The sequence below is a fragment of the Zonotrichia albicollis genome, chromosome 2 (genome assembly GCF_047830755.1).
Source record: "Zonotrichia albicollis isolate bZonAlb1 chromosome 2, bZonAlb1.hap1, whole genome shotgun sequence".
NCBI classification, from domain to species: domain Eukaryota; kingdom Metazoa; phylum Chordata; class Aves; order Passeriformes; family Passerellidae; genus Zonotrichia; species Zonotrichia albicollis.
The window spans coordinates 88,477,307-88,500,354 of NC_133820.1; the positions used below are offsets into that span (position 1 = coordinate 88,477,307).

The 23,048-nt window shown below is 45.5% G+C and overlaps 2 protein-coding genes across 2 annotated transcripts; one reads left to right on the top strand and one right to left on the bottom strand.

Moving 5' to 3' along the window:
- Nucleotides 1-74: 74 nt before the first annotated feature.
- SOX21 (SRY-box transcription factor 21) lies at nt 75-2,878 on the bottom strand. Its single transcript, XM_074535620.1, has one exon. The coding sequence runs from the start codon at nt 1,812-1,814 to the stop codon at nt 969-971; it is 846 nt and encodes a 281-aa protein (XP_074391721.1). The 5' UTR covers nt 1,815-2,878; the 3' UTR covers nt 75-968.
- Nucleotides 2,879-3,042: 164 nt separating this feature from the next.
- LOC141728302 (uncharacterized) lies at nt 3,043-5,978 on the top strand. Its single transcript, XM_074536202.1, has 4 exons — nt 3,043-3,144; nt 3,369-3,781; nt 4,315-4,432; nt 4,526-5,978. Exons 1-4 carry the CDS (start codon nt 3,043-3,045, stop codon nt 4,667-4,669), a joined length of 777 nt encoding a protein of 258 aa, XP_074392303.1. The 3' UTR covers nt 4,670-5,978.
- The last annotated feature ends 17,070 nt before the right edge of the window (nt 5,979-23,048 follow it).

Genomic DNA, 23,048 nt, shown 5'->3' on the forward strand with positions numbered 1-23,048 from the left:
AGCAAAGCTCTGTTTCAGTTCAGCTAAATAATAAATAGATAATTATCACTCAGACAAAAAAGTCTGATTTAACCTTAGATAATATTGCGATCCTTGAGCAGTCTCGCAATATTTTTATTCCCTTTGAAAGGCATTCCTTTTTTTTTTTCCTTTTTTTTCAGGTTAAAACTGAATCGACCGTGGGCGAAGTAACTAACAGAGTTTTCCATCCGAGACCTAACATTTCCACAGAGATATACAAATTTACAGTCTGAGGGTGAGACTTAATTAGTGGAGGGGAGGGGGGAGACACACGGGGTCCGAGTCACGCGTCTTATCGTATGGAAATCGTGACCCGCGCTTCTCAGCATCCCGTAGCAGCGGAGGGCAGAAACCCACGCGGGACGGGCAGCATCCCACACCGCCGACATCCTTCTTCGCGTGGATCCCACGAGGGGCCACGAACCAAGGACAGATCCACCCTGTCCCTTCCCGGGGCCGCACCTGGCAGTGCCGCGCCGAGCCGGGGCCTCACTCCCCCCCAGCCACGCCTGTCTCTCCTCTCAGTGGCGGGATGCTACAGCGGGACTGTTCTGAGCGAGCGCCGCGCGGGGCGGAGGAGCCAGGGAGGGAAAGCCGGAGCGGCGGACGGGCGCTACACCCCGTGTCTGTCCCGAACACACACTCTGGGGGGCAGGCCGGATAGGTTATTTTCTTTTTTTCTCTTTTTTCTTTTCTTTCCTCTTTTTTTCTCTTCTGTTTCAGCCGGGCTATCTGCACAGACCGCATGCAACACACACAAGCTCTACCCGGGGCAGCGAGCAGGGGACGCGCAACAGGTCGGCCACCGCCCCGGCGCTCCCCATCGCCTGCCCCGGTCACCCTCTGCGGTCCCGGCGGTGACTCGCCCCGCTCCCCGTCCGCACGTATGCGCCGGTAGCCATCCAGGCGGGCACCGGAGCTCTGCGCGGGCATCCTCCGGCCGCGGGTCATAGGGCCGCGGCGTAGGCTGCGGGATAAGGGTCCAGCTGGGGCTTGCCCATGCCCGGCAGGAGGATGTAGGCCAGCGGCGGCTGCAGCCCCGGGCCGGGCCAGGCGCTGCAGTTGCAGGGGATCATGTAGCCCGGGTTACCGGGCGACGGGTGCGAGTGCGTGTGCCCCCCGGCGGCGGCGGCAGCGGCGGCGGCAGCAGCGGCGGCCCCATGGAAGGCGCCCGCCCCGCCGGCGCCGGGGTAGCCCAGCGAGGAGGCGTAGGGCAACCCGGAGCCCGAGGAAGAGGAGGAAGATGAGATCTCGGCCATTTTGGAGCCCAAGTCCAGCAGGGAGTAGGGGCTGCTGGCGGCGGCCGCGGCGGCGGCGGCGGCAGCGGCGGCGGCCGACTGGGGGAAGAAGACGCGAGCGGCGGCAGCGGCGGCGGCGGCCGCCGCCTTCTCGGGGTTGGCCAGGAGCGACTCGGGCACCAGCCCGCCCGCCGCGCCGGCATGCAGCCCGCCCGCCTTCAGCCCGTGCGGGTGCTCGTGGTCCGCCACGCCGCCCAGCCCGTAGGGCACGGGGAAGGCGAACTTGTCCTTCTTGAGCAGCGTCTTGGGCTTCCGCCGCGGCCGGTACTTGTAGTCGGGGTGCTCCTTCATGTGCATGGCCCGCAGCCGCTTGGCCTCGTCGATGAAGGGCCGCTTCTCCGACTCAGTCAGCAGCTTCCACTCGGCGCCCAAGCGCTTGCTGATCTCCGAGTTGTGCATCTTGGGGTTCTCCTGGGCCATCTTTCGTCGCTGCGCCCGCGACCACACCATGAAAGCGTTCATCGGCCTCTTGACGTGATCCACCGGCTTGGACATGGTGTCCCCCCGCCGCCCCGGCGAGCCGCCGCCCGCCCCGCACTGGCGGCCGCCTCCTCCGGAGCTGTCTCCCGCCTCCTCCTCCTCCTCGCCCCCACCGCGGTCCGCTCCTCCAAAAGCAATCTCGGCGGGTGCCCAGTGGCGGCGGCACGGACTCCCGCGGGTGCGGGGCGGCGGCACGCGGTGGCCCCGCTCCGGGCGCGGGGCGCTGCCGAGCGGCGGCGGCGCCTCCCCGTCAGGGCGCTGCGGCGGGCGGCTCGGGCGGGACGGCCTCCGTTCCCCGCCTGGGCCTCGGAGCTTCTCTCTGCACCGCCGGTCTCCAGTCCACGGCTCCTCCTCAGAACACCCCGCGGGCGACAGCGGCCGGAGTCCAGACGGGACCGCAGAGGAGTCTCGACGGCGAGGGCAGGACCCGGCAGCAGGCGAGCGGCGTGAGTGTCCTCGCTTCGCTGCGGACGCGATGCCGCTCGGCAGTCTCCGGTGCGGCGGCAAGCCCTGGACGGGGCGGCGGTCAGAGCCCGCCCGGTGCCATCGCCGCCCGCGGAGCTCGGAGGGCAGCCCGCCGCGGCGCGCTGCGGGGCCGGGCGGGACGGGGTCCGCGGCGGCTCGGGCCCCAGGGGGCGCGGGTCGCCCCGCTCACAGCCGCCCCGCTCCGCCCGGGGGGGCGCGGCTGGCAGCCCGCTCCTCGCTCATACTCGCCGGGCGCCGTTCGCGAGCGGCCGCCGGGCGCCGCGGGCCTCCTGGTTCGCGCCGCCGGACAAACTTCGCCAAGTTTCGGCGGGATACGGGGCGCTCCGCCTGCCGCGCGACTCCCCCTTCTCCGGCAGCCGCCAGGTCTCTCTGGGTTTTCTTGGCCGCCGACTCGGAGGGGCGGCGGGGCGGGCGGGAGCGGCGAGGGGCGGAGGGAGGAGGAGGAGGCGGCGGAGGCGGGGGACACACCTAATTAAAATCCTCGGCGGTCCGCGCCCGGCGGGCCGCCGGCCGGGCTGCACGGCGGCGGCGGGGGCTCGCAGCCGGCGCGGCCGCCCCCTCCTCTCGCCCCGTCGGCGCCGCCTCAGGCAACGCGCGCACCCCGCGTGCCCCCGCGCCGCGCGCCGCCCTATATCCCCGCACGCGGCCTGCGCGCCGCCGGCGGGGCGGGGGCGGGGCCCCCGTCGGGAGGGGCGGGGCCGAGGCTCACCACGCCCCCTCGGCGGACCCGGCGGGGCGGGGCCGGGCCGGGCGGCGCATGCGGAGTGTTTGGGGTGCTCGGGGCTTTCCCGGCCCGGGCCGGGGCTGCCGGCGGGGAGAGGCTGCAGCCCTGGAAAGCATCCCCGAGTGCGGGCACCGGGCACCGCAAAAACATCCACGCGTCTTTTCCTGGTCGCTCGGGACGTCGCTTCACGGTGCCCCCAGCCCGAGCTGTCCGACCGTGCTCTTCACCTCCTGTCAGTCAGGGTGAACTTGCTCGCCTTGTTTGTGCTCCGGCGGGTCGGTTTTGACTTACCCCTGTGGTATGTGGAAGCGCCGACTCCAATAAACTATTAACTCTTTCCCGTGCTGCCATCGGGCTAGGTTTTGCCGGGACGGCTCCGCCGCCCTTTTAAGGAAAAGCCGGAACTGAGCTCCCGAGTGCGATGCGCCCGTGGGGTCGCAGCCCCTCCGGGGGCCCCGCCGAACCGGACACTCCTGACGGCCCGGCGCACGGCCGGGACGTCCCGCGGGGGAAGTGGTGCCCGCTCGCCTCAGGGGTTCCTTTGTCACGCCGCCCGCTGCCGTCGCGTCCGCGTTCCTCTCCGCGGAGCCCGCTCCATCTTCCCGCCGGGCTCGGTGCCCCGCTCCAGCCGCTGGGCTTCGCACCTTGCTTGCCGCCACACCGCACCTCTGCCCGCCACCGCCACCCGCAGCTGCTCCGCGGGCGGGATGTTTGGGGAGAATCCGAGCGCAGGCCTTCCACCGGAGCGTGGTTCCCGACGCTTTCCCCGACGGTGAGACCGCCCGGATCCCGCGGCTGCCTGTCAGGGCCAGAGTGTAAAATACCGAGCAGCTCCTCTGTTAATAGCATCTTCTCCCGTTTCGTGTTTTATGACCCATATACTGCTACTTAAACGTAATTCTCTCGACCTCCGAAGCCACCTTGCCAACGCTTGACCTCCTACAGTCCAGTTACCCGTGGAAAAAAAAGTACCTGTCGGTGGTCAAAACGGAGACCTTAAGATATCTACCGGCGCTGGCTGGTATACAGGGTTGGCGGGGAAATGGGGTTTTTCGAAAGTGAAAAGGGGGGCTGATCCCGGCGAGGGTAACTCTGCCCTGGAGATCAGGTTATCACCCCATGGGCCAGCGCATTCCCCTTTTGGGATGAACAGACAGTATTTCCAGCAGACAATATTTCCAGCTGCGTATATTCCCTCCCCCCGCCGCCGTTTGTGTAGGGAAACTCTTTCCTACATCTCTCGATCACATGTAGCGTTATTGTGTTTGATATTTAAGGACTCATCCCCTGTCTCTCTCCGCACAGATCGGATGCCGGCTTGATCGACTTCCCTTCGCACGGTGCCGGCGGGATCGCGCCCGGATTCAGCTCAGGGGAAGGCAAGAGCGTAGTTCATACATTCCCGGCCGCAGCCATGAGCAGGGTGAGAATCAGTAACATCTACTGGAGTGTGAGCGGGGCGGAGAGGGAGAGCGGGGAGGGACAAGCAGCAGCGACTCACTGATGCCTCCACCAGTGGCACCCCCGGCTCCCGAAGGCTCCCGGCCCCGCTCCCGCCAGCGCCCTCGGAAAGCAGAGTGGGCTCGGTTCCAGCGAGGCTCTTTTCCCGCTCTTCCCTCCCGTGCTGCTTCCCTCACACCCTCTCTCCCCCTCCCTGTGACCCCGAGCCCGTCGGTGCGAGAGCAGGGTGCGCTGTGGAGGACGGCGATGGCCCCGTGTCGCGACAGAACCGTGTGAAGCACTCAGGGCGGGCACATGGGTGAGCCCTGTCTGGCAGCTCCTGCACGGACGGTGCCCCCAGGACAACCCCTGCCCGTGGGTCACTCCGTGCTGCTCTGGGTCTGTGCGAGTGGCAGAGCGGTGTGCAGGCAGGGCGGTGTGCAGGTGTGCCATGGAAACCACGTGGGGAAGGGCCGCGGGTGACGGCATGGGGCTCGGGAAGGCTGGTCAGTGGTCAATGTCTGTCTGAGAACAGCACAACCACCAGCTCGCAGGTCCCCACAGAGTCCGGTACAGGTAAACTGGTCTTAAAAAGAAGCACTCGGTTAAATTCCAGCAGAGAAGATGCCTCAACTCATGGACTGTCTTCCAAAAATGTCCCCATTTGCAAACTCATTGCATTCATATGTGCATGTTTCTGATTGCGTTCAGTTCACCAAATAGTGAAAACGGTAATAGAATTTATTGGTCATAAATTATTGTACACGACTCTTTCACGGGCTGAAATCTATGAATGGCTCAGTACTGGCTCAAGTCTATTTTTCTAGTCGCAGATGAAATACTTTATTCGAAGGTCTGTTTTTCAAAGAGCTTTCCCCCTCCCCTCTCCTAAGGTTTGCGGCAACCACTGACTACTAAAACAACCACCCGTTGTTATTTCAGCGATGCTGGTAGTTACAGGGGGTCTGCCTTTCCCTGGTAATCTGCTTTCAAGACACTTCCAAGTGATGGGAACTCTTATCAGTTCCGCTTGGAGCAAGGTTGGACTGGTGTTAGGAAGGACCGGAGGGTCCCAGGTCTCCCCCGGTTGGAGGCAGCCGCGGCGCGGGGAGGAGGCTGGGGCTGCTCTCCCCGCGGGGATTTCCGCGGCCGCGGCGCGGAGCGCTGCCTGCACAGCCCTCGCACTCACAGACACACACACAGGCACACTCAGACACACACACAAACGCTGAGGCACAGACACTCTCTCGGAGAAGCTTCAAATCCCCAAGCACAGAAAGGGAAGGCTTTATCGGAGTTTAGTTACTTACCTGGATTTTTGTTAAACCGCTGCTGTGATCTCCGCGTAGTTGTGCGAGTGTGTTAATTGTTCTGATAATGTGTTGTTATCGATACAATAACAATACAGTCGTGTATAATGTGATTTACTTGCCTTTGACCTGTCAATTCCTGACGCATGCAAATTCAAGGGCGCGATCTTTCCTTCCGCTACCGGAGGGAGGTGGAGGGGAGGGATGATAATGGGGGGGGAACAAAAACCCGAGCAGATGCATTGTCGCACGGAGGCTAAACAAGGCTTTCCAGAATGCAGTGCTGTGCTCCATCAAGCAAGATGAGAGCGCCTTAAAAAATATTAAAGGGGGAGTTAGGCTATCTTCTCAATAACCATGTGTTAATTCTGCCAGCTTGCTTACAGTAGATGTAACTACACCTCACTCCAAATATTGTCCGATTTCTCATATTCTTACCAAATATCTAATCTCTCGTGTTTTTTAAAGCCGAGTTTAAAGTGAGTGTCAAGGCAGCAAGCTCATTTCCTCCTAATTTTTATTTGAGCCTAACAATCAGGTAGCGAATCAAAGAGATAAAAAGAAGTTGAAGAACAGTGGTTATCCCGATAGCATCTCCGCCTCGCCGTGCCTCCCGACTGAAGAGCTGATTTACGGGCTCGGGAGCCCCAGCGCTCCCCTGCACTGGCAGAGCCACATTGCATTTTCACGGCTCCCTTTGTGCACGGAAGCGTTTCCATCCCCCCAACTTTGAAAGCTGACATTTTTCTTCGTGTAGGGTATCAGTCACCGGTTCCATGTCACGTTCAGCTGTCCGAAGTTGCTGGGCAGGCTGGAATCCTAAGCACACCAACAGGTTGGCAGGCTGATCGTTCTTCTGCTTCCATGGAGCTTGGCAGGTTTGTGAGCACTCCCAAGTCTTTTTCCTCTTGTGTAGTCCAGTACACCTGTAGAGAGAAAGGGAGTTTTACCCAGTGAGCTCTTTATTGTGCATAATGCGCTAAACTCATTCATTTGCTGTTACAGAGTGCTTCCAAATGCTCGGTATTATTATTTTTCAATAACATTCACTTATTATTAGAGCAGCTGGTAGCCCAAGCTCTAGTGAAGTGCCTGGCAAAGCATTCTATCATAAAACACTGGTTTCTAAGTTTATAGTTTCTAATTTGGCTGTGAAAGTGTGATTCTGGATTGAACTTGGCACTCAAATACTCAGCTGGAGAGTAAACTTTTTATAATAAAAACGTTGGTTCATTTAGTTTGCTATTTTAAGTTAGAAGAGAATTAAAAAAATTTTTTACTCATTTGGGAAGCATAGAAAAGTCCTGTACTTTTTTTTAAAATTAAATGTTATGATTTCGGTAAGGGTTGAATATGTTCTGTGACTTAATGTATATTATTTTAAAAGCAAAGCCTAATTTATATCTCTGTGCTTCAGGACACTGGAGCTGCTCTTGCAGGAACACCAGACCTAGATCTCACGCAACCATTGATAGCAGTTCTGATCAGAAGGTGGTGACGGGGTCCTTACTACTTTTAGAAGTAAAGAAAACGTTAAAATTCAGCCTATTTGAACTTGCTGAGACTCCATAATGTTTATCTAATCTGCATGCAGTCCATTTGTACAGCAAGATATTTTCATGTACTTTAAGGAGTAAATTTTTTGCTGCTTCTTAATCCTGTTAGCTGCCTGGGAAGATTGATCAGAACCACAGCCAAGGAAGTCTTAGAACCAAAAAAAAAAAGGATGATGTTGAGTGGTTACATGCTAGTCCCTGTCTGGGGAAGTGAAGGTGAGAATTAGTTTTCTGGCAGAGTTTCTGGACAGGCTTAGATGCTCCAGAAAGGCCAGATAAATACCTTTCCAGCACGTGGAACTACTGAAAGATCATCAGTAATACAGATGTGTAAGCTTCCCCTGCTTCACATGATGAAATCAGAGCTCACATGGATGGAGACTGCTGTCTCTAGAGTCCAGGTTTCCCTGTTCAGGCAGTTGCCATAACTCTTCTTCAAAGGCTGAGCAGTGCTCATGCTTCCTTTTTCCAAAGAAATTCACATTATCATTGTGGTGTCACTGCCTTGTATAATTTTAGAGTTCCCTGTTAGGAGAGGCAAGCCTTGATTTTTGGTGTCTTCTACTACAAGCTTCTTTATATAAATAATCTCTGAAGACTTTTACATTTAAATTCAATCAACATTTTACAGTGACAACAATCATCTTGTTTCACTTCTTAGGGCTGTGCAGCAGTCCTGGAGGATTTTTTTCCTGGAATTAATACATTTCAATGACCAGTCTAATTTGATTCATAACCGTAAAACACAAAAGGTTGTTTTGCCAGTCATGGGTGCCAGACAGGTCCCAAAAACATCTATGCAATTTTGAAGACAAGGTCTTAGATGCTACTGGATAAGATTGTGGTTTGGAAACCTTTGACAGGCATTTCAGGATTTGTAAGGAGGCTAGGAAGAAGATCAGAATTTGTCCCATTCCCCTCTGAAGAAGAGTTAAGCATAAATCTTTGCTGTTTGCCTTCTGATTATGACTTTTTAATTGACTACAAACAACTAGGGAAGGGAGGCCCATAATGGAAAGAATGTATATCTCTTTGGATTTCGACTCACAGCTTTTTTTTCTTTATGGTCAGTGTCTTGTTTATCTGCTTGTAAGAATGGACAGTTTCTGCATTCCATTCATTAGGAGGAAGCAAAATGTCACTCAGGAAAGTTCAAAGTTAATGGTCACAAGCCAGTTCTAGTGGTCAGATAAGTTAAACACAGAGGGTGCCTACCCCTACACACCACACCTACACGAGTATCTACAGCTGCATTTTTATCTCAGATCAGTGGTGCCACAGCTTTCCAAGCAAATCTCTTCACTGTGCTCAGTCACCATGCTTTGGTTTCCGTTGAGGAGCAGTTTCAGATGAGCCATAGTCACCATATTCTCTTCATCTTCTCTCAGGAGTGTGGTTTATAAAGACTCCTGCTCAACCTAAATCAGCTAGACACCAATAGCACAAAATAGATTCTGTTTAGTGTTCCTGATTCAGACAGGTGACCATTGACCATTCCACTTTTTGCATCCACTTGCTCTCGGTGCTTCAGAATGATTTTTTCTAGCAGAGGACAGAAAAGGAGCTTCTGCCTCTGCATGAGTGTCACATTGGTAAGGAGTAGCTGCGCTTTGTGGGTGTTTGGTGAGCATAGGCAGAGAGAGTCAAAACCCAAGGACCAGTGAATTCATGGTTGCTTGGCCTGCATTCTTAACACAGCTTTTGGGATTTTGCTAGGCCTTACATCCTCACCATAAACTTCTCGTTGTAATGGCTTCCCTTGGCATACACATTGAACAGAAATTATTCTAATTTTCCAAAGTCTGTTGAATAGTTAAATCTTATTATGGCAAACATTGCCTGATGGTTTTTTTTTCTTTTTTTATTTTCCTCACTTAAATGGGCAGTTTCAATAATACTAATTGTTAGACTATTTTTTTTTCATCTCCAAATTTAGATTTTTCTCTCATTTAAAAAAGTAATCTATTATTTTTTAATAACTTGTTGCTATAAATACTTGTTAGGTGTGTATAATCATCTCCTACTAAGCAAACACACTACTACTACTACTGATACTTCTGAAAGACTGAGATATTTTTTTTTTTCAGCATCATAAAGGCTTCTGTGGAGTATATTGTGCAGTGCTAGACTTCAAGAAAAATGTGGAATTAGTGGACAGAATGCAGCAAATTTGATCAGAGGTCTAAAAATGTGCTGCATACACTGATACACAAGTGAAGATTGAAAGCAGTGTTGTTACTTAAGCTGGAGAGGAGAAAGAACTGCTCCTTAGGGGTATAAAAATTAAATGCAAAGATGAGAGAATTAAATTGTGTTTGTGGGGATAATGAAGAGGTAATGAGCTTAAGATGTGAATTCCAGTTAAATCCTGGAAAAAAACATGCTTCAAATAGTGAGTATAGGTATGCAGAGCCTGCATCTGCCTGGAGAAGGATGAAGGACATTTAAAACAAGTGGGACTAACTTGTCAAGAGTGACAAAGCCCTAGGACAGGAGTTTTCTTCTGCCTCTCTTTGTATGGATATTTGACATGGGAAGAATCAGTTTTAACTTAGTTCTTCATGTAGTCCTTTCCATTCTTCAGAGCCCACACATCCTGCTGGTTCCCAGCCCACAAACTCGCTGTTCCTCTCCTACCCACACGTGTGATCAGCACCACTGCTCCTCCCCTAAATGAGCATTGCCAAAATGATCATATGTGAGCATGTCTCCCAGTGACATGCTGAAGAAATGTTCTGTTTTACTCTCTGGTTTAATTGGTTCTGGCCTCCTCTTTCTTCTTAGCACAATTTTATCACTGTCATGGCTTTGCTATTTGCCCCCCACACTTTATCACCTTTCTATTGTGTTTCAAATCTTTTCTGAAAGTAAATCTTCTGCACCATTTCTGTATGAGTTTCCCTTCCAACTGCATTCTCTAGATCCATAATTGGAATATTTTATAATAGTTTTATCATTTATTGTATTATAATTTATATGAAATGTCAATGCAAGTTATTTGGATTGCATGAAAAAAGGAAAGGTTGTCACTGATTGATAGCATTGGCAAAAAGTTGTCAATGGTGTACCAAATCAGTAACAAATTTGGCTCTTGGTGTGTAAAATTTGTTTAGAGTAATGTGCAGGAAAGTTTGTAATCCTTTATGTACATTTTAATTTCTTCCATAATATTCTCACATGTGAGGATGTTTATTATCAGTGATATAAAAGAGAAAGGTGGTTTTTGTTAGTGTTATTGAAAAATCTGACTTTTATGACTGATTCTGTAGAAAGAATAAGAGAACAGAACATACAAGCAGCAACAGACTTAAAAAGAGCAAGAAGTTTTGCAGCATTCCTGGAGATGCCTTTTCATTTCAGTGGGTAAAATAAAATCAAAATTTCCAGAAGTTGTTCTTTTGGTTTTCAATTCTCTTGTCAACTTTCCCTTACATATTATCAGATGTTGTTTATAGAGTATGAAGAAGGTCATGCCAAAAAGTATTCATTTGTCCAGAAAGTAAATAATTCAAACTTGGAACTTCTAAAAGACACAAGAATTAAGTGCAGATCTTTCAAAGTATGAGAGTGCCTAAGTTCCATTGATTTTAATTCCCTCAAGGAGATTCAATGGGATTTTATGCCCTAAATTCCTTGAAAATATCTGTACAGTCTGAATGGAATCAGCCCAAAGCACATTTATTCCTTATGATAGAAACAGATTGTTGTATTGTTTCTTGTTCACCCCCTCCAGTTTTTTAATGCTTCAACTCTTTTCCAAGTAGGATGGTTAAACAATGGTTAGAACAAAGACTATATAAAGTTCAGTTTTCTTGGATTCATGTGGGTCTTTACTCCATTTTGCAAATGAAGTCCAGTCCTGCTGCACTAGGAGTTACCTGAACAAGTTCCCATGAAGCAAGCTGGTATGTGAACATGACCATGTAGCTCCTCAATGCTCAGTGCCTCTGGTCATGGCAACCTTGGGATAAAAGAAGTAACTGGAAAACATCCTTCAGAGGAGAAAAAAGTGTACAAGCCATGTCACAAGCACTATAAGAATATGGGATGAGTGGCAGTTCCAGTGGTGTAGATGACGTGCTGTGATGTATCTTATCTCACAGGGACTTGCTCCTGTGCATGTAGCCTTTGTGTAACAGAAACAACTGGAGATGATGAAACCTAAAATGAGATTTTCTGGATGGCCAAACCATGGTCTTTTACTGAATTGGGTCAGGAGGGCCATATCTTTCTTTTGTCATATCACAGAGACACCAGAAGCACATCTTTGGGGCCCTGATCTACGGGTGACATTCTTGCCCATGGCAGTGGAATTGGAACTAGATTAACTTTAAGGTCCCTTCCAACCCAAACCATTCTATAGTTCAATATCTTAACCACAAGATATTCTACCTCTTCTTTTCACCAAAGTACTTTTCCTAAAGCATGTGTTAAGCCCTTCTTTTGAAAAGTAATTTAACTAAGTTGTTAAATGCCAATGAAAGAAAAAAAATTAATGAATAATCTCTTGCTGTGATCCTAGAAAAATGTTGCAGATGTTGCAGATGTACCTATTAGATTTGATAATATTGCTGTACAACAAAGCAATAGCAGTTCTTGTATTTGACCAACAAAACATCATGTGCTTTCTTTTGCTTCATTTGACAGAGAAACTCTGTTAAAAACATCAAAAAAGCTGCCATATTTCAGAAGAGACATACTTTAAAACATAGTCCATGAAATCACAAAAACAAGGTATGATCCCAGCCAGCTAAAATGTTGTCTCATGGAAAAAGTGAAACTGCTGTCCTTTTTTCTTCTGGTCATTGTGTGGACAGGTAAAACACAAAACACGTTCATACACTCCATCAGCATTAATATCTGGATTTTCTAGAATAAGATGACTGTATTCTCCCCCGCCCAAGTGCTTTGTGTGTGATAGGTAGACAGAAAACAAGAAATAGGTTACTTGTTTGCCTTAAAAATACCTGTGATCTTGGACATAGTAAATACAAAAAGTATACTTTCTTTAAAGACTTCACTGAAAGCCTGCTGAAGTACATGGGCTCTCCTGGACTGCGTCCCAGGTTTACTGGAGACAGGCAGTAAATTGCCCAAACTGTCTTTCATGACTTCACTGTTAAGTTCAAGCCTTCCCAAGTAAAAAGCCAGTTCATGAAACTGCTTTGTTGCCAGCCCCTTTTCCTCTCTCCCTATTAATGGCATGACTGGTTATCTTAATGATGAGGAGACTGTGGAACTTTCAGTTCCTACCATTGCTGGAAAGACTGAAAGTGTAATGTCCTTTGCATTCAGAAAAGTGTGAAAGTTCTCTCTCCCAGCTGTATGTACGATTCCCTCAAACACAGCTATGCTTGTGGATGTTTGGATCTTCTTATAGGCAGAGGTGAGTTTAATAGGAGAGTTTCACCTCAAAGAGTAGGTGGAATGAGTTTATTTTGGCTCACAGCACAGAGAGTTTAAATCAAAACTGGAAGGAATCCTTCAGGCACTCTGACATTCTTCTTTTTCTTTTGCTCTTTCTTTTTCTTTTTGTGTTTAACAGGAGGTGGCAGTTGTAGCATTTGCAAAATAATAAGTACAATAATTTGACATTGTGATATGATTACTTATGTAAGTGCTTAGACATACAAATACCTAAGCACTAGTGTCATCATTGAGAGTCATGGCAGTTATTTCAGCCAAGTTAATAAAAGATCATTACTATAACTATCTACACAGGACTGAACATGATGGGGAATCTGGGATGTGAGAAGTCTAACAATAAAAAACATGCTCAAAGTTTATTCCTAGTGTATTTGTGCACATTGTGATTATTCCAACAACAAATCAGAAATAATTCAGTGGGTCCTTGATCTGTAGGGTTATTACAGATAAGATTATACAATAAAATTTCACTTTTCTTATCCATGTATCTTACTCCCTGTTTTCTCTGGTGAGGAATCTAAGTACATTTAATTTAAACATGATTTCTCTCTAGTTTACATGGTCCTGGATCCTAACATAGAGATGTAAATAGCTGGGTGTGAACTTGCTAGGTATTATATTCAGCTGACACAAACAACCCAACCAGATAGTTCTGTGTAGATAACAAACTCATTTCTACATTGGTTGGGAATCAGAGCTCAGGTGATTGTTGTTCTTTTAATGATTATTTATTTAAATCAGTCTAATTCAAATATGGAGTTGGTCTCAGCCTATGGCTGGCTGGATAAAATTCACAGGTTACACAAAACTTTGGGGCACAAGTTAGTCCCATTTCCCGGTCTCATCCTGAACCTCACTGCCAGGATTTTTCTATGGTGCTTTGCTATTGCTTCTTCTTTTCATCCAGAAAAAACCTGCAAAAACAAGCCTTGCTGAGTTATGCAGGGGCCAACAAATCTCAATCCTGGCAGATAGGAGAGGAGGGAAATAACAAAGTGAATTTCAAAGTGATATCAACAGGAATGCCTCACTGAATGGGCCTGCCTCCAACCTTCCCATACAAATTTTAGACAGTATCTCTCCAGGCTCTTGGGTTCAAAGAGAGCTGCTGTCCCTGAGTTAACCAGGAACAGTTGCACCCAGCACATCTGCTAGAATTAGTATTTCCTGCTAAGGTCTAGAGCTGAGTCTAATACTGATCTGAACATAAGCCCTTGCAGCCCTCATTGAGCTTGACAGCAAAACTCTGCACCAGTGTTGTGTCTGATGGAATGCAGGGATAGTGCATACAAGACACTACAATGCCATGCAATGACACTGCACGGGTTTCCATGCTCCTTCCAAAAGGAAGGTCAGTGTCTAGATAGAGCAGCACCAAGACTGAAACAGGAAGCCCTTTATAGCCCTTTTTAAAAACAAACACCGTTGCTAGAAAAGGATCTAATAACGTTCCAGAAGGATATCCATAGTATAGTTTGAAGACACATACTCCTGGAGCCTTCCTTCCAGAACCCTTTTCTTCCTCTGCACCAGCACTGAAAGCTGTGGTCAGATTGGTTGTCTGATGCAGCTGAAAAACAACCATCCCAAAAAGAATAAACCCACTAGTTTTCACCTGTCACACAAACACACGTTTGATTGCTGACACTGATAAATAAGTGGCAGTGGAAGGGTGAATGCAGAGAGAAACATGGGACCTTCCACAGCAGCAGAGTCTGAGATCAGCATAAGCTACTTGTGAAACCTCATCCTATGTGCCAGTTACTGAAATTCACTTAAGGAAGGCACTACATTTGCTCTCTTAGAGGGGATAATTCTGGGCTGAAATAAAAATTACCATGAAGTTAAGCTCTCCTTTGAGGCAGAAACACCATGGCCATCAGCTCTTGAAGCTGCTTGCCACCCTCAGCAGCCCTGCTGATCACAGTTCCAGAGCTGCCATGGTGGGAGGAAGGGAGCCTTTCTTCTTTCGCTTTGCAGCCAACAAATAGTATTTCAAAATCAGAAGGACTTGGCATAGATCTGTCTTTACTGGCAGTTTGTTTGTACACTATGTTTACTTATGACAATGAAGTACCAAGAAAGATGTTTGAAGCTGATTTATCAGTAATTATCAATGTCTAAGGACATTACAGAGCAGCCTGTAACAGGCTTTGTCAGTGAGTGGGATCTGGCCTGGAGCATCAACAAGGTATGAATGGAGCCTAAAGCTTTCCTTTTACCTCTGGAAACAAAGAAGGGAAATCCATGTATGACTTCTTCACCCATCCCAGTCCTAGCCAGAGTTTCTCTCAGCCGGCAGACTGGCAGAAGATGTTCCACTGCAGTAGGATCACTAGCCAGCAGAGGCAGTGGTGGCACAGGTAAAAGGCCCAGGGAGACTCCTTTCCCTCGCTGCTTGCATTTGCCAACTGGCAGGTCTCTGGCTGGTTGGTTTTGAGACTCGATGTGCAGGTCATTCTTCACCTTCCTCACAAACATGTCTCCAAAGCTCCAAGCCCCATTGCAGTCACACCCAAACTCGTGACATGCAGCTTACCACACCCCACTCCCCGTGAGATCTTCAAGGCTCCTCAAAGTCATCTGACCCATGAGCACTTCTGAGCTTCTGGCTCCTCTTGACTCTCCTAAACACTTTCCAGGATTAAAGAAGCACAGCAGAGAGGAAGACGCTTACCCACAGAACTGAAACCCGTGGCAGTAAAATTGCTATAGCTTCATATATCTTAATGATTGAGTTTCATTAATAGCCTATGTGTCCAATGAATTCGACCAGATCCCCAATGAGCTGGCAAATTTCTGTGCAGAAATCCCTGGCACCCCATTTGTTTATCTTTGTCGACAATTTGTCTCATTGTCTCTGTCATTGATGAAACCACAAATAGTGTGCCAAGATCATTTGCCTCAATAAAAATGACAACGAATTTAAGAAGCACAGATATGTAAGCTGCACTACAATCTTTATCAGTGACACCCAAAACCGAACTGGAACCATTAGCTTTCAAGGACAGACTATTAAAATAGGTTCTCCACCTCAACAAGATAAACCTGTCCATTATGCATATTTGTGTCCATGAAGAAATAGCTTTGATCTTGAATACAACCTTTAAAAGAATTAGGAAAATAGGGAAAAAACCAAGCCCATTTATTCATATAGGGCATTCAGACTGTCTAAACAAAGGTACAAAGTTGAGGTTTTCAAAACTTGCTCACTGGTGTTCGGGTGTAATGACTTGATTTCACTGATATTTCATCCTTCACCTTCAGCATGAAACTCCACAGGAGTTACTTTGAGAAAATGAAAGAGGGCATTCACATGAGGGGTTAATGCAAAGTAGTTTATGTGCATTCATCTTATAGTCTCAAATAATTCAAGATGCTTTTCTCACCTGTCCCCAGTTGGACAAAACTCAGATATTTACTCCTGATTGAAGTTACAGCTGTCATCGCTGGCTCTCACAGGTGTGGCTCAACACAATAATTGTCCCAGGGCCTGTTTCTTGCCCCAGCCATGAGTGCAGAGAGACAGAGCACAGTCAGTAACATTTCTATCAATGACCTCTCCAGAGCTGTTTATAGACAATGGCCTTTACTTACCTTGAGTAATGTTTAGCTCTCCAAACTGTCATGTACCATGCCAATTATCTAAAAATACTTGTTCTACATCTCTGACGGCACTTGTCTCTTGGATCTTAGGCTATCCCCTATTCTGAGTTACATTCCTTGTGTTGTGGGTTGGGTGAAATGTCATTGAAGCTATGGGTGTAACTGCTGCCTTCCTTTAATGCAGCTGTAAGGAGCAGTTAATCTGCTTTATGAAATAAGAGCGACCTCCTCCCCAAACAAAAGCATATGTCACTTTTCAAACCCATAGTATGCACATGGGCTGCTCAGGTTGAAGGGTGTAGCTGAGGGGTTTACCTGGCTTTTTAATGGAACAGGATGTGCATGCATTTCTCTGTGTGTATGGAAGAGGGAAAGAAAAGCCCTACAAGAATAATTAGTAGGGCCTATACCAAATAATAAGACTGTGGCCATTAAAAAAAGAAGAAAGGAAGTCTTGGAGCTGAATACTTGCATCTTCCTCATCTCAGGGTATCAGAGAGATCTGATTCCGTATAAAATTCCTCTTTCTAAAGGAAAAAAAAAATCACAAGACCCTGAACTTAAATTATGTGTTCATGTTAAAAGAAAAGAAACAAATCCCTACTGAAATCAGGAGAATTGCACAAGATAAAAGCAAGACTGGAATTTGCGTCCTATGTTCAATATTAATTTTTCCCTGCCTCTAACATGAACACATAAACATATGGAGGAAAAAAATAGAAGGAATAAGAAGGGAGGAGAAAGGGAGAGTAAAAACGGAGCATATAAATCTTATCATTCCTCCTATGTGCTCAATACAAAATTATAATTTATTAATGCTTATTTCTTGACATAGTCATTAGATTTTTTTTCCTTTATTAAAGTGAAATAGCAGTGATAAGCAATAATTCAAGGTTTTTATTTGATGACACAAGCTATACAATTTTGTCTATATGTATTTTTGTGCTATTCATAAGCCTGTTTAGCTTTGCACTTGTGTTGCAGAAGGATTGAATTATAGCTTTGCAGTAGATTAGATTTCTTTGTATTATTCTATTTATATCTATCTGGTTGCTCTATTACACATTTTCTTCATACTATCTCATAAACTGATTGGGACATGTCTCCTTTTCTATTGTGTGCACAAGTGCCCACCACAGTATGGATTTAAAAGCAAAATTAAATACCCAATATCCCAAACTTAGAAAATCATTGCTGCTTTGTTGCTGCATTATGATTCTGCCTACAGTTCTACCTACCCACTTTCAGCTTATACAGAAAATGCAATCAGAGACATGGATTGTTGAGAAATGGGAATTATTTTCCATGATTCATAATGACAAAAGTTTGCCCATTTCTGGCCCCGTTTGCCATATTTGAGCTTAGCTGAGGAGAGCTTTTTATAACACTCTTACATTCTTAACACAACATTCTGTGTAATATATAAATATGTTCTCAGCTCAGTTGGCATCTTTGTTTGCTTTGGAGTGCTGTGTCTTTGTGTCCTAAAATATAAGATGTATAATCCTTGCATTTGCTCTGTGACTTGAAATAACTAACATGCTGTTATTTCCTGTGAGAGACCTAATAGTTAGGGAAAATGCTGAGTATTTTACTCAGCAATAAAATGTTCTTCAAGTGATAATACATCTTAGCATAAAGCAGATTCTAATATGGGTATTTTCTTACACTGTATTTGTTGAATTTGGTATTTGTGAAAGTAGGACTCAAGAAATGGACTAAATCCAAGTACAGTGTGGGCAGGTGCTGTACAAGCTTTCCCTCTCAGCTTCTGCAAGTCCCCCTTCATCTCAGATTTTTTCTGTTTTTACACTGTACCTCCTTACGCAGAAATGCAGTTTTTAGTTTTGTAGACAAATATTTGCTGAATTTTGAGATGAAACTCCTCAGTTTTTTTCTCTGTGCCAGGTCTGAACTGGGGTTTTTACAGGTGGGAAGCTGGTGCTCTGATATAGCTGAACAGAGGATGAAGAAGAAAAGCAACAGACCTTGTTGCTGCTTTTTACTCTCCTCTGCACCCAGAAAATCTACATCTCAGTGCATTTCTAAAGAGTCTGGCAAAAGACATTTGATAATAGTGATAATGTTTAAACAAAGGATCAGCAGAGATACAGCCCATTTCAGGGGCCTCAGTTAAATGGGGTTAGCTTTTTGCAGTCATCTAACTGTAAATTAAATATGAATCCCATGATCTCTGAATTTGTGTGCCCCAACTATATTCCTCCAAATAGCCTTTTAAATGAATTTTGTACATTTTCTATATATTTATGATAAAAATGTAAATGAAAGAATCAAAACCTGGTAGCTTTACTTTATAATATTTCACTTGGAGCGTACAGGCAGAGTGAACATTGGAGAAAAAAAAAGTATTAGTGGCTCTGGGAAGCATAGAGTGTTTAATATCCAGATTAAATATTGGTGGAGCTTGAGCTCCTTTTCTGTCAGTCTATCACCTGCTGTTGTAAAAGACTTCTGTCACATGTCTCCTGACCAATTATGTCTGCAGTAGCTTGGGAAGAATCCCCTATCCGGCTGCTCACGGTGCTGTGGGCTATGAACAGGAGACTGCCCTGAATTATTCTCAGGATAAACCCTTTATGGGTTTTAGAAACAATTAACTTATCTATTTTCTACTAGTCCAAAAGCTTTATGGGTAGCACAAATGTAAATTTATTTTAACCTCAAATCCAATGTATAATTTTTGTGGAACTGGAAGTAGGGAACCAGTGTGATTGGAAGATACATTTCAATTAATTCTTCCTCCGACGCTTTATCTCCTCGGCATCAGAACCTTTTATAGTGTTAAAATTAACAATTATGCAGCTGATGGCTGGCTGAAACCACAGGGGATCTGGAAAGGGCTTCAGATAACACAACATGTATAAATCATTCAGGAGAACAATTCATGAAAGAAAAGTTATCTGTGTTTTGGATGACATTGGAAGAACTAAATAGGAGTCAATTTGAGGAAGAGACATTTTGCTCCATTGTCCGGCCTGGCTTTTCTTTCTTTTTTTTTTTTATTGTGTTGTAATATACATTTTCAAAATTAATTAACCATTAACAGCAAGATAAATGTTTCTTCTTGTGTTAAGGAAATGCTGGCCTCGGTGGTGAATGATTATTTCACATGAGCAGCACTCTTCAAGAAAGCTGTTGCCAGATAAGGTGGCGACTGTACTTTGAAGAGGAACAATGAGAAGTGACAGACAAGACCGTGTTTACCAAGCTGAATAGAGGACTCGCAGGTTTCCACTCCCTGCTCGGTTACCTAAGCCCAGGGAATCAGGGCTGGAGTGCTGTTTCACCAGCCCGGATCAGTAACAAAGTGGTAACTACTTCAGAATGTAATAACGCGCCGTGAAATCTTACTCCAGGGGGTAACGAACAACATTTCCTTAATTTCATTTTTATGAAATGTTAAAAAAATTACTTTGTTGGAACAGCTCTTGCGTTTATGAATTTGGCAGCTGTGGAGGGTTTTTGTTCTGTGCTTTTTTTTTACAACCTTCAGACTTTTGATTACAGGTTGGGGTGTGAATACAGCACAACTCAAATGTGAAAGCCTTCTATTCCAACCAGGCCAGAAATGTAGAAATAGGAAGAAGATGTTCTTGTTCTGCAACTTAGGAAAGATCTAAATTTGGCACCCACACTGTACACAGAATGGCATGGGACTCACGTGTGTGTAGTGCTCCGAGACGCAGTCCTGAAAATAACTAACTCCAGGAGCGTTATACCAACCCACCTCATCCAGAAAAGGCCACTGGAAATAGTAATTTTCTCCCATTTTTGTCTCTATCCCTGCAGAGCTGGCAGAGTTGGTACAGAGTACCAGGAAATTACTTTTGGACTTTGATAAAGTGCTTGATTTTTATTGCTTTTTGTGCTGTGTTCATGATTCTACAGTCCTGAACCCAAATATTTGTAGAGCTGAAGTCTAGAATAATCTCGCTGTCTGTTTCCAGCATCTGCAGTTTCTTGTTGATGTGAACAGTGCAGATCAGCACTGCCAGATGAGCGTCCAAACAAGTTCAGCAGGAAAGAGGAATAGAAATAGAACATGCATTATATATATTTTTAGATATGTGTGTATGTACAATGGGATTGTTTCTTCATTATGTTACAAATATATCAAGGGGATTTATGTTAGAGGACAACATTAAACAAAATTGTGACACACAACTGACAAACAATCAGACTGTATTTACATATGTAAATGTATCTATGGAATGCAAATGCTAGATGAAAAGGCTACTAGATATAATGTTTACTTTAACATAGATGTCTGAAATTGGGAGTGTAAGATTTTGGTATGTGCATAATCAGCTGTAATATATTTATTAATAGTTTTTATAATGCATATGATTTTTGTTTTTCTCATACACAGTTATTTTTACATTTGACCTCTTTGTGTCTTCAGGTTCTGGCTACAGTATTATTGGACAAGGGTACAGAACATATTTCTAGTTTTTATTATGAGAACTTTGTATGCATGAATATATTTTACAAGAACATATAAGCATCTTTTTTTTCCTATTCAAATTAAAATCCATCAAATACAACTGTTATTTTGTATTTGAACACAGGTGCAGAAAATATTTGGTTCAAATAACATTTTTTTGTTAACTGTCAAGAAAACATTTTCTAATATGTGAGGGGAAAAACCTTTCTGCTAATTTTGACATACATGTGTTGGCTATGGAGTACATTTTCTCTTGATGACAATCAGCAGGTTAAATTAATCTGGTAGTATTACAGAAATAATACAGATCTTTGTTATGTATGTTATCCAGAAGATCTTTAGAGAGGTCTTGGAAAATGGACCTTATAAGTTATATTAAGTAATGATGTAATTATATTAAGTAATGATAAGTAATAGTGCCAAAATATTTGGCTAAGCCTCTTTTTCTCCTAGTGGCCCACAAAAGTGGGAGGTTGAGATTCTTTGTTATATCTACCTGTGCCAGAAACATAGTGCAGATCAGGGCCAGCTCAAAAAGTTTTACATGAGCAAAAATTTCTTCTGTGATTGGGAAAGATTTTTGGTACCTGATTTATTTTTCTCTGTTTAGGATATCTGGGTCTATTTTTATTTTTATTTTTCAAATTTCAGGAAACTGAATTTTGAAAGGGCATTTTTTGGCCTTGATTTACATCATTACATTTTGTAAGTGCTGATATTAGTTTTGCTCTTTTTTTTGGTTTGTTTTTTTTTTTTTTTTTTGTCTCAGCAGTCCTGGAAAAGGTAATATAGCCCTTGATCATGCAGAGATAAAGAAATGGGGTTTGACAGATGAGTGCACAATAGATTTCTTGATGAGTAATTTAAACCAGTAAGATCCCTTCTAACCTTTTGCTTTTCTTTCTCTAGGAGTTAGCACATGTGAAACAGGGATGGCTGAAGGATACATGTCAGTTTCTCACCTCTGACAGTTTTAAGACTGATATCTTAACATAAAGTCTAACTGGTGGATATTCATCATGCCAGGTCAAGCTGAAGTTGACATTGCTTTCAGTGTCCCCTTGGTAGATGGAAACCACAAAGAGAAGTCTGGGCTAACTGCTGGCACTCTTGTTGAACACCAGACAAAGTGTCCACCAAGCTCTGAGCTTTCCTGAAATGCAATCTTTGCCCTAAAACTGTCCTCTCTTCAGCAACAAACTCTGCTTAGATCTCTCTGCCTAGTTTCCTTACTATAAACTGTGATGATAATCTGGTTTTGTAAGGAATTATTAATAAACAGGCAAGAATCCATCCCTCACTAAGGCTCAAAACCACAAAGGCACAGGGGGATACTGTGTTTGGGGTTTCTTTGCATGAATCTTGTCATGTTCTTGGTGCTGGTAGTTTTCTACACAGGAGAGGGAAAGTGTGAAACTAGCCCACAGTTTTTGCAAACTATCAGAATGAACCATATCTGTGGAGAGTATCTTTAGAAAGCAGAATACATATCCAGAGCACTCAGAGCAAGAGCTGTTAGTCTACTTGCTAGTAATCCCACCCACTACTGTGACACTTGTATTCCTGCTGGAGAGTGGCCCAGCTTCAGAAGGAAGGACTGCACTTAAATAATGTGGGGCACGTCACTCTAAACAGCACTGGAGACAAACACAGGATGTGTTACTGAGCAACTTGAATTTCTACCTGTGTTTTCTTTTGGATTACCATTCGAAGAGATGGTGGGATTTAATTTAAGCAATTAAAATTATTTCTTCCAGCACTTTCAAACACCTGCCCCAACTCAGGGCACTCTCAAAGATGCTTCCTTAAAATAGGTTCAGTTGTCGTGAGCTGGCATTTCCCAACAAAAGCAAGAAAACCCTTGACCATTTCTGGTGATAAAATTTCCTTTTTTAACAACTGTCTGAGAATCTGTCCTCAAGTCACTGCAATGACATAATTGTAGGCACAAACTGCCTCTGCCTTGTCACACAGAATGTGCCATTCTGCATTTGGTTCACTCACCTGGTGGAGGAGACAGGTGTGTTCACAGGTGTCTATTCTATATTATTTGCACAGTGTTTAAGCTGTAAAATACTTTAAGAAGGAAAGGCATTTGCACAATGTCTTCTTAGAGATAGTACTGTTATAAATCATCACATAAAGAGAAGAAAAACCTTCTAATTGCATGCTTTATCTTCAAAAGTTATGAATTTCAGAACAATCTGCATATCAGGTACCTTGTTAGTATTTTAG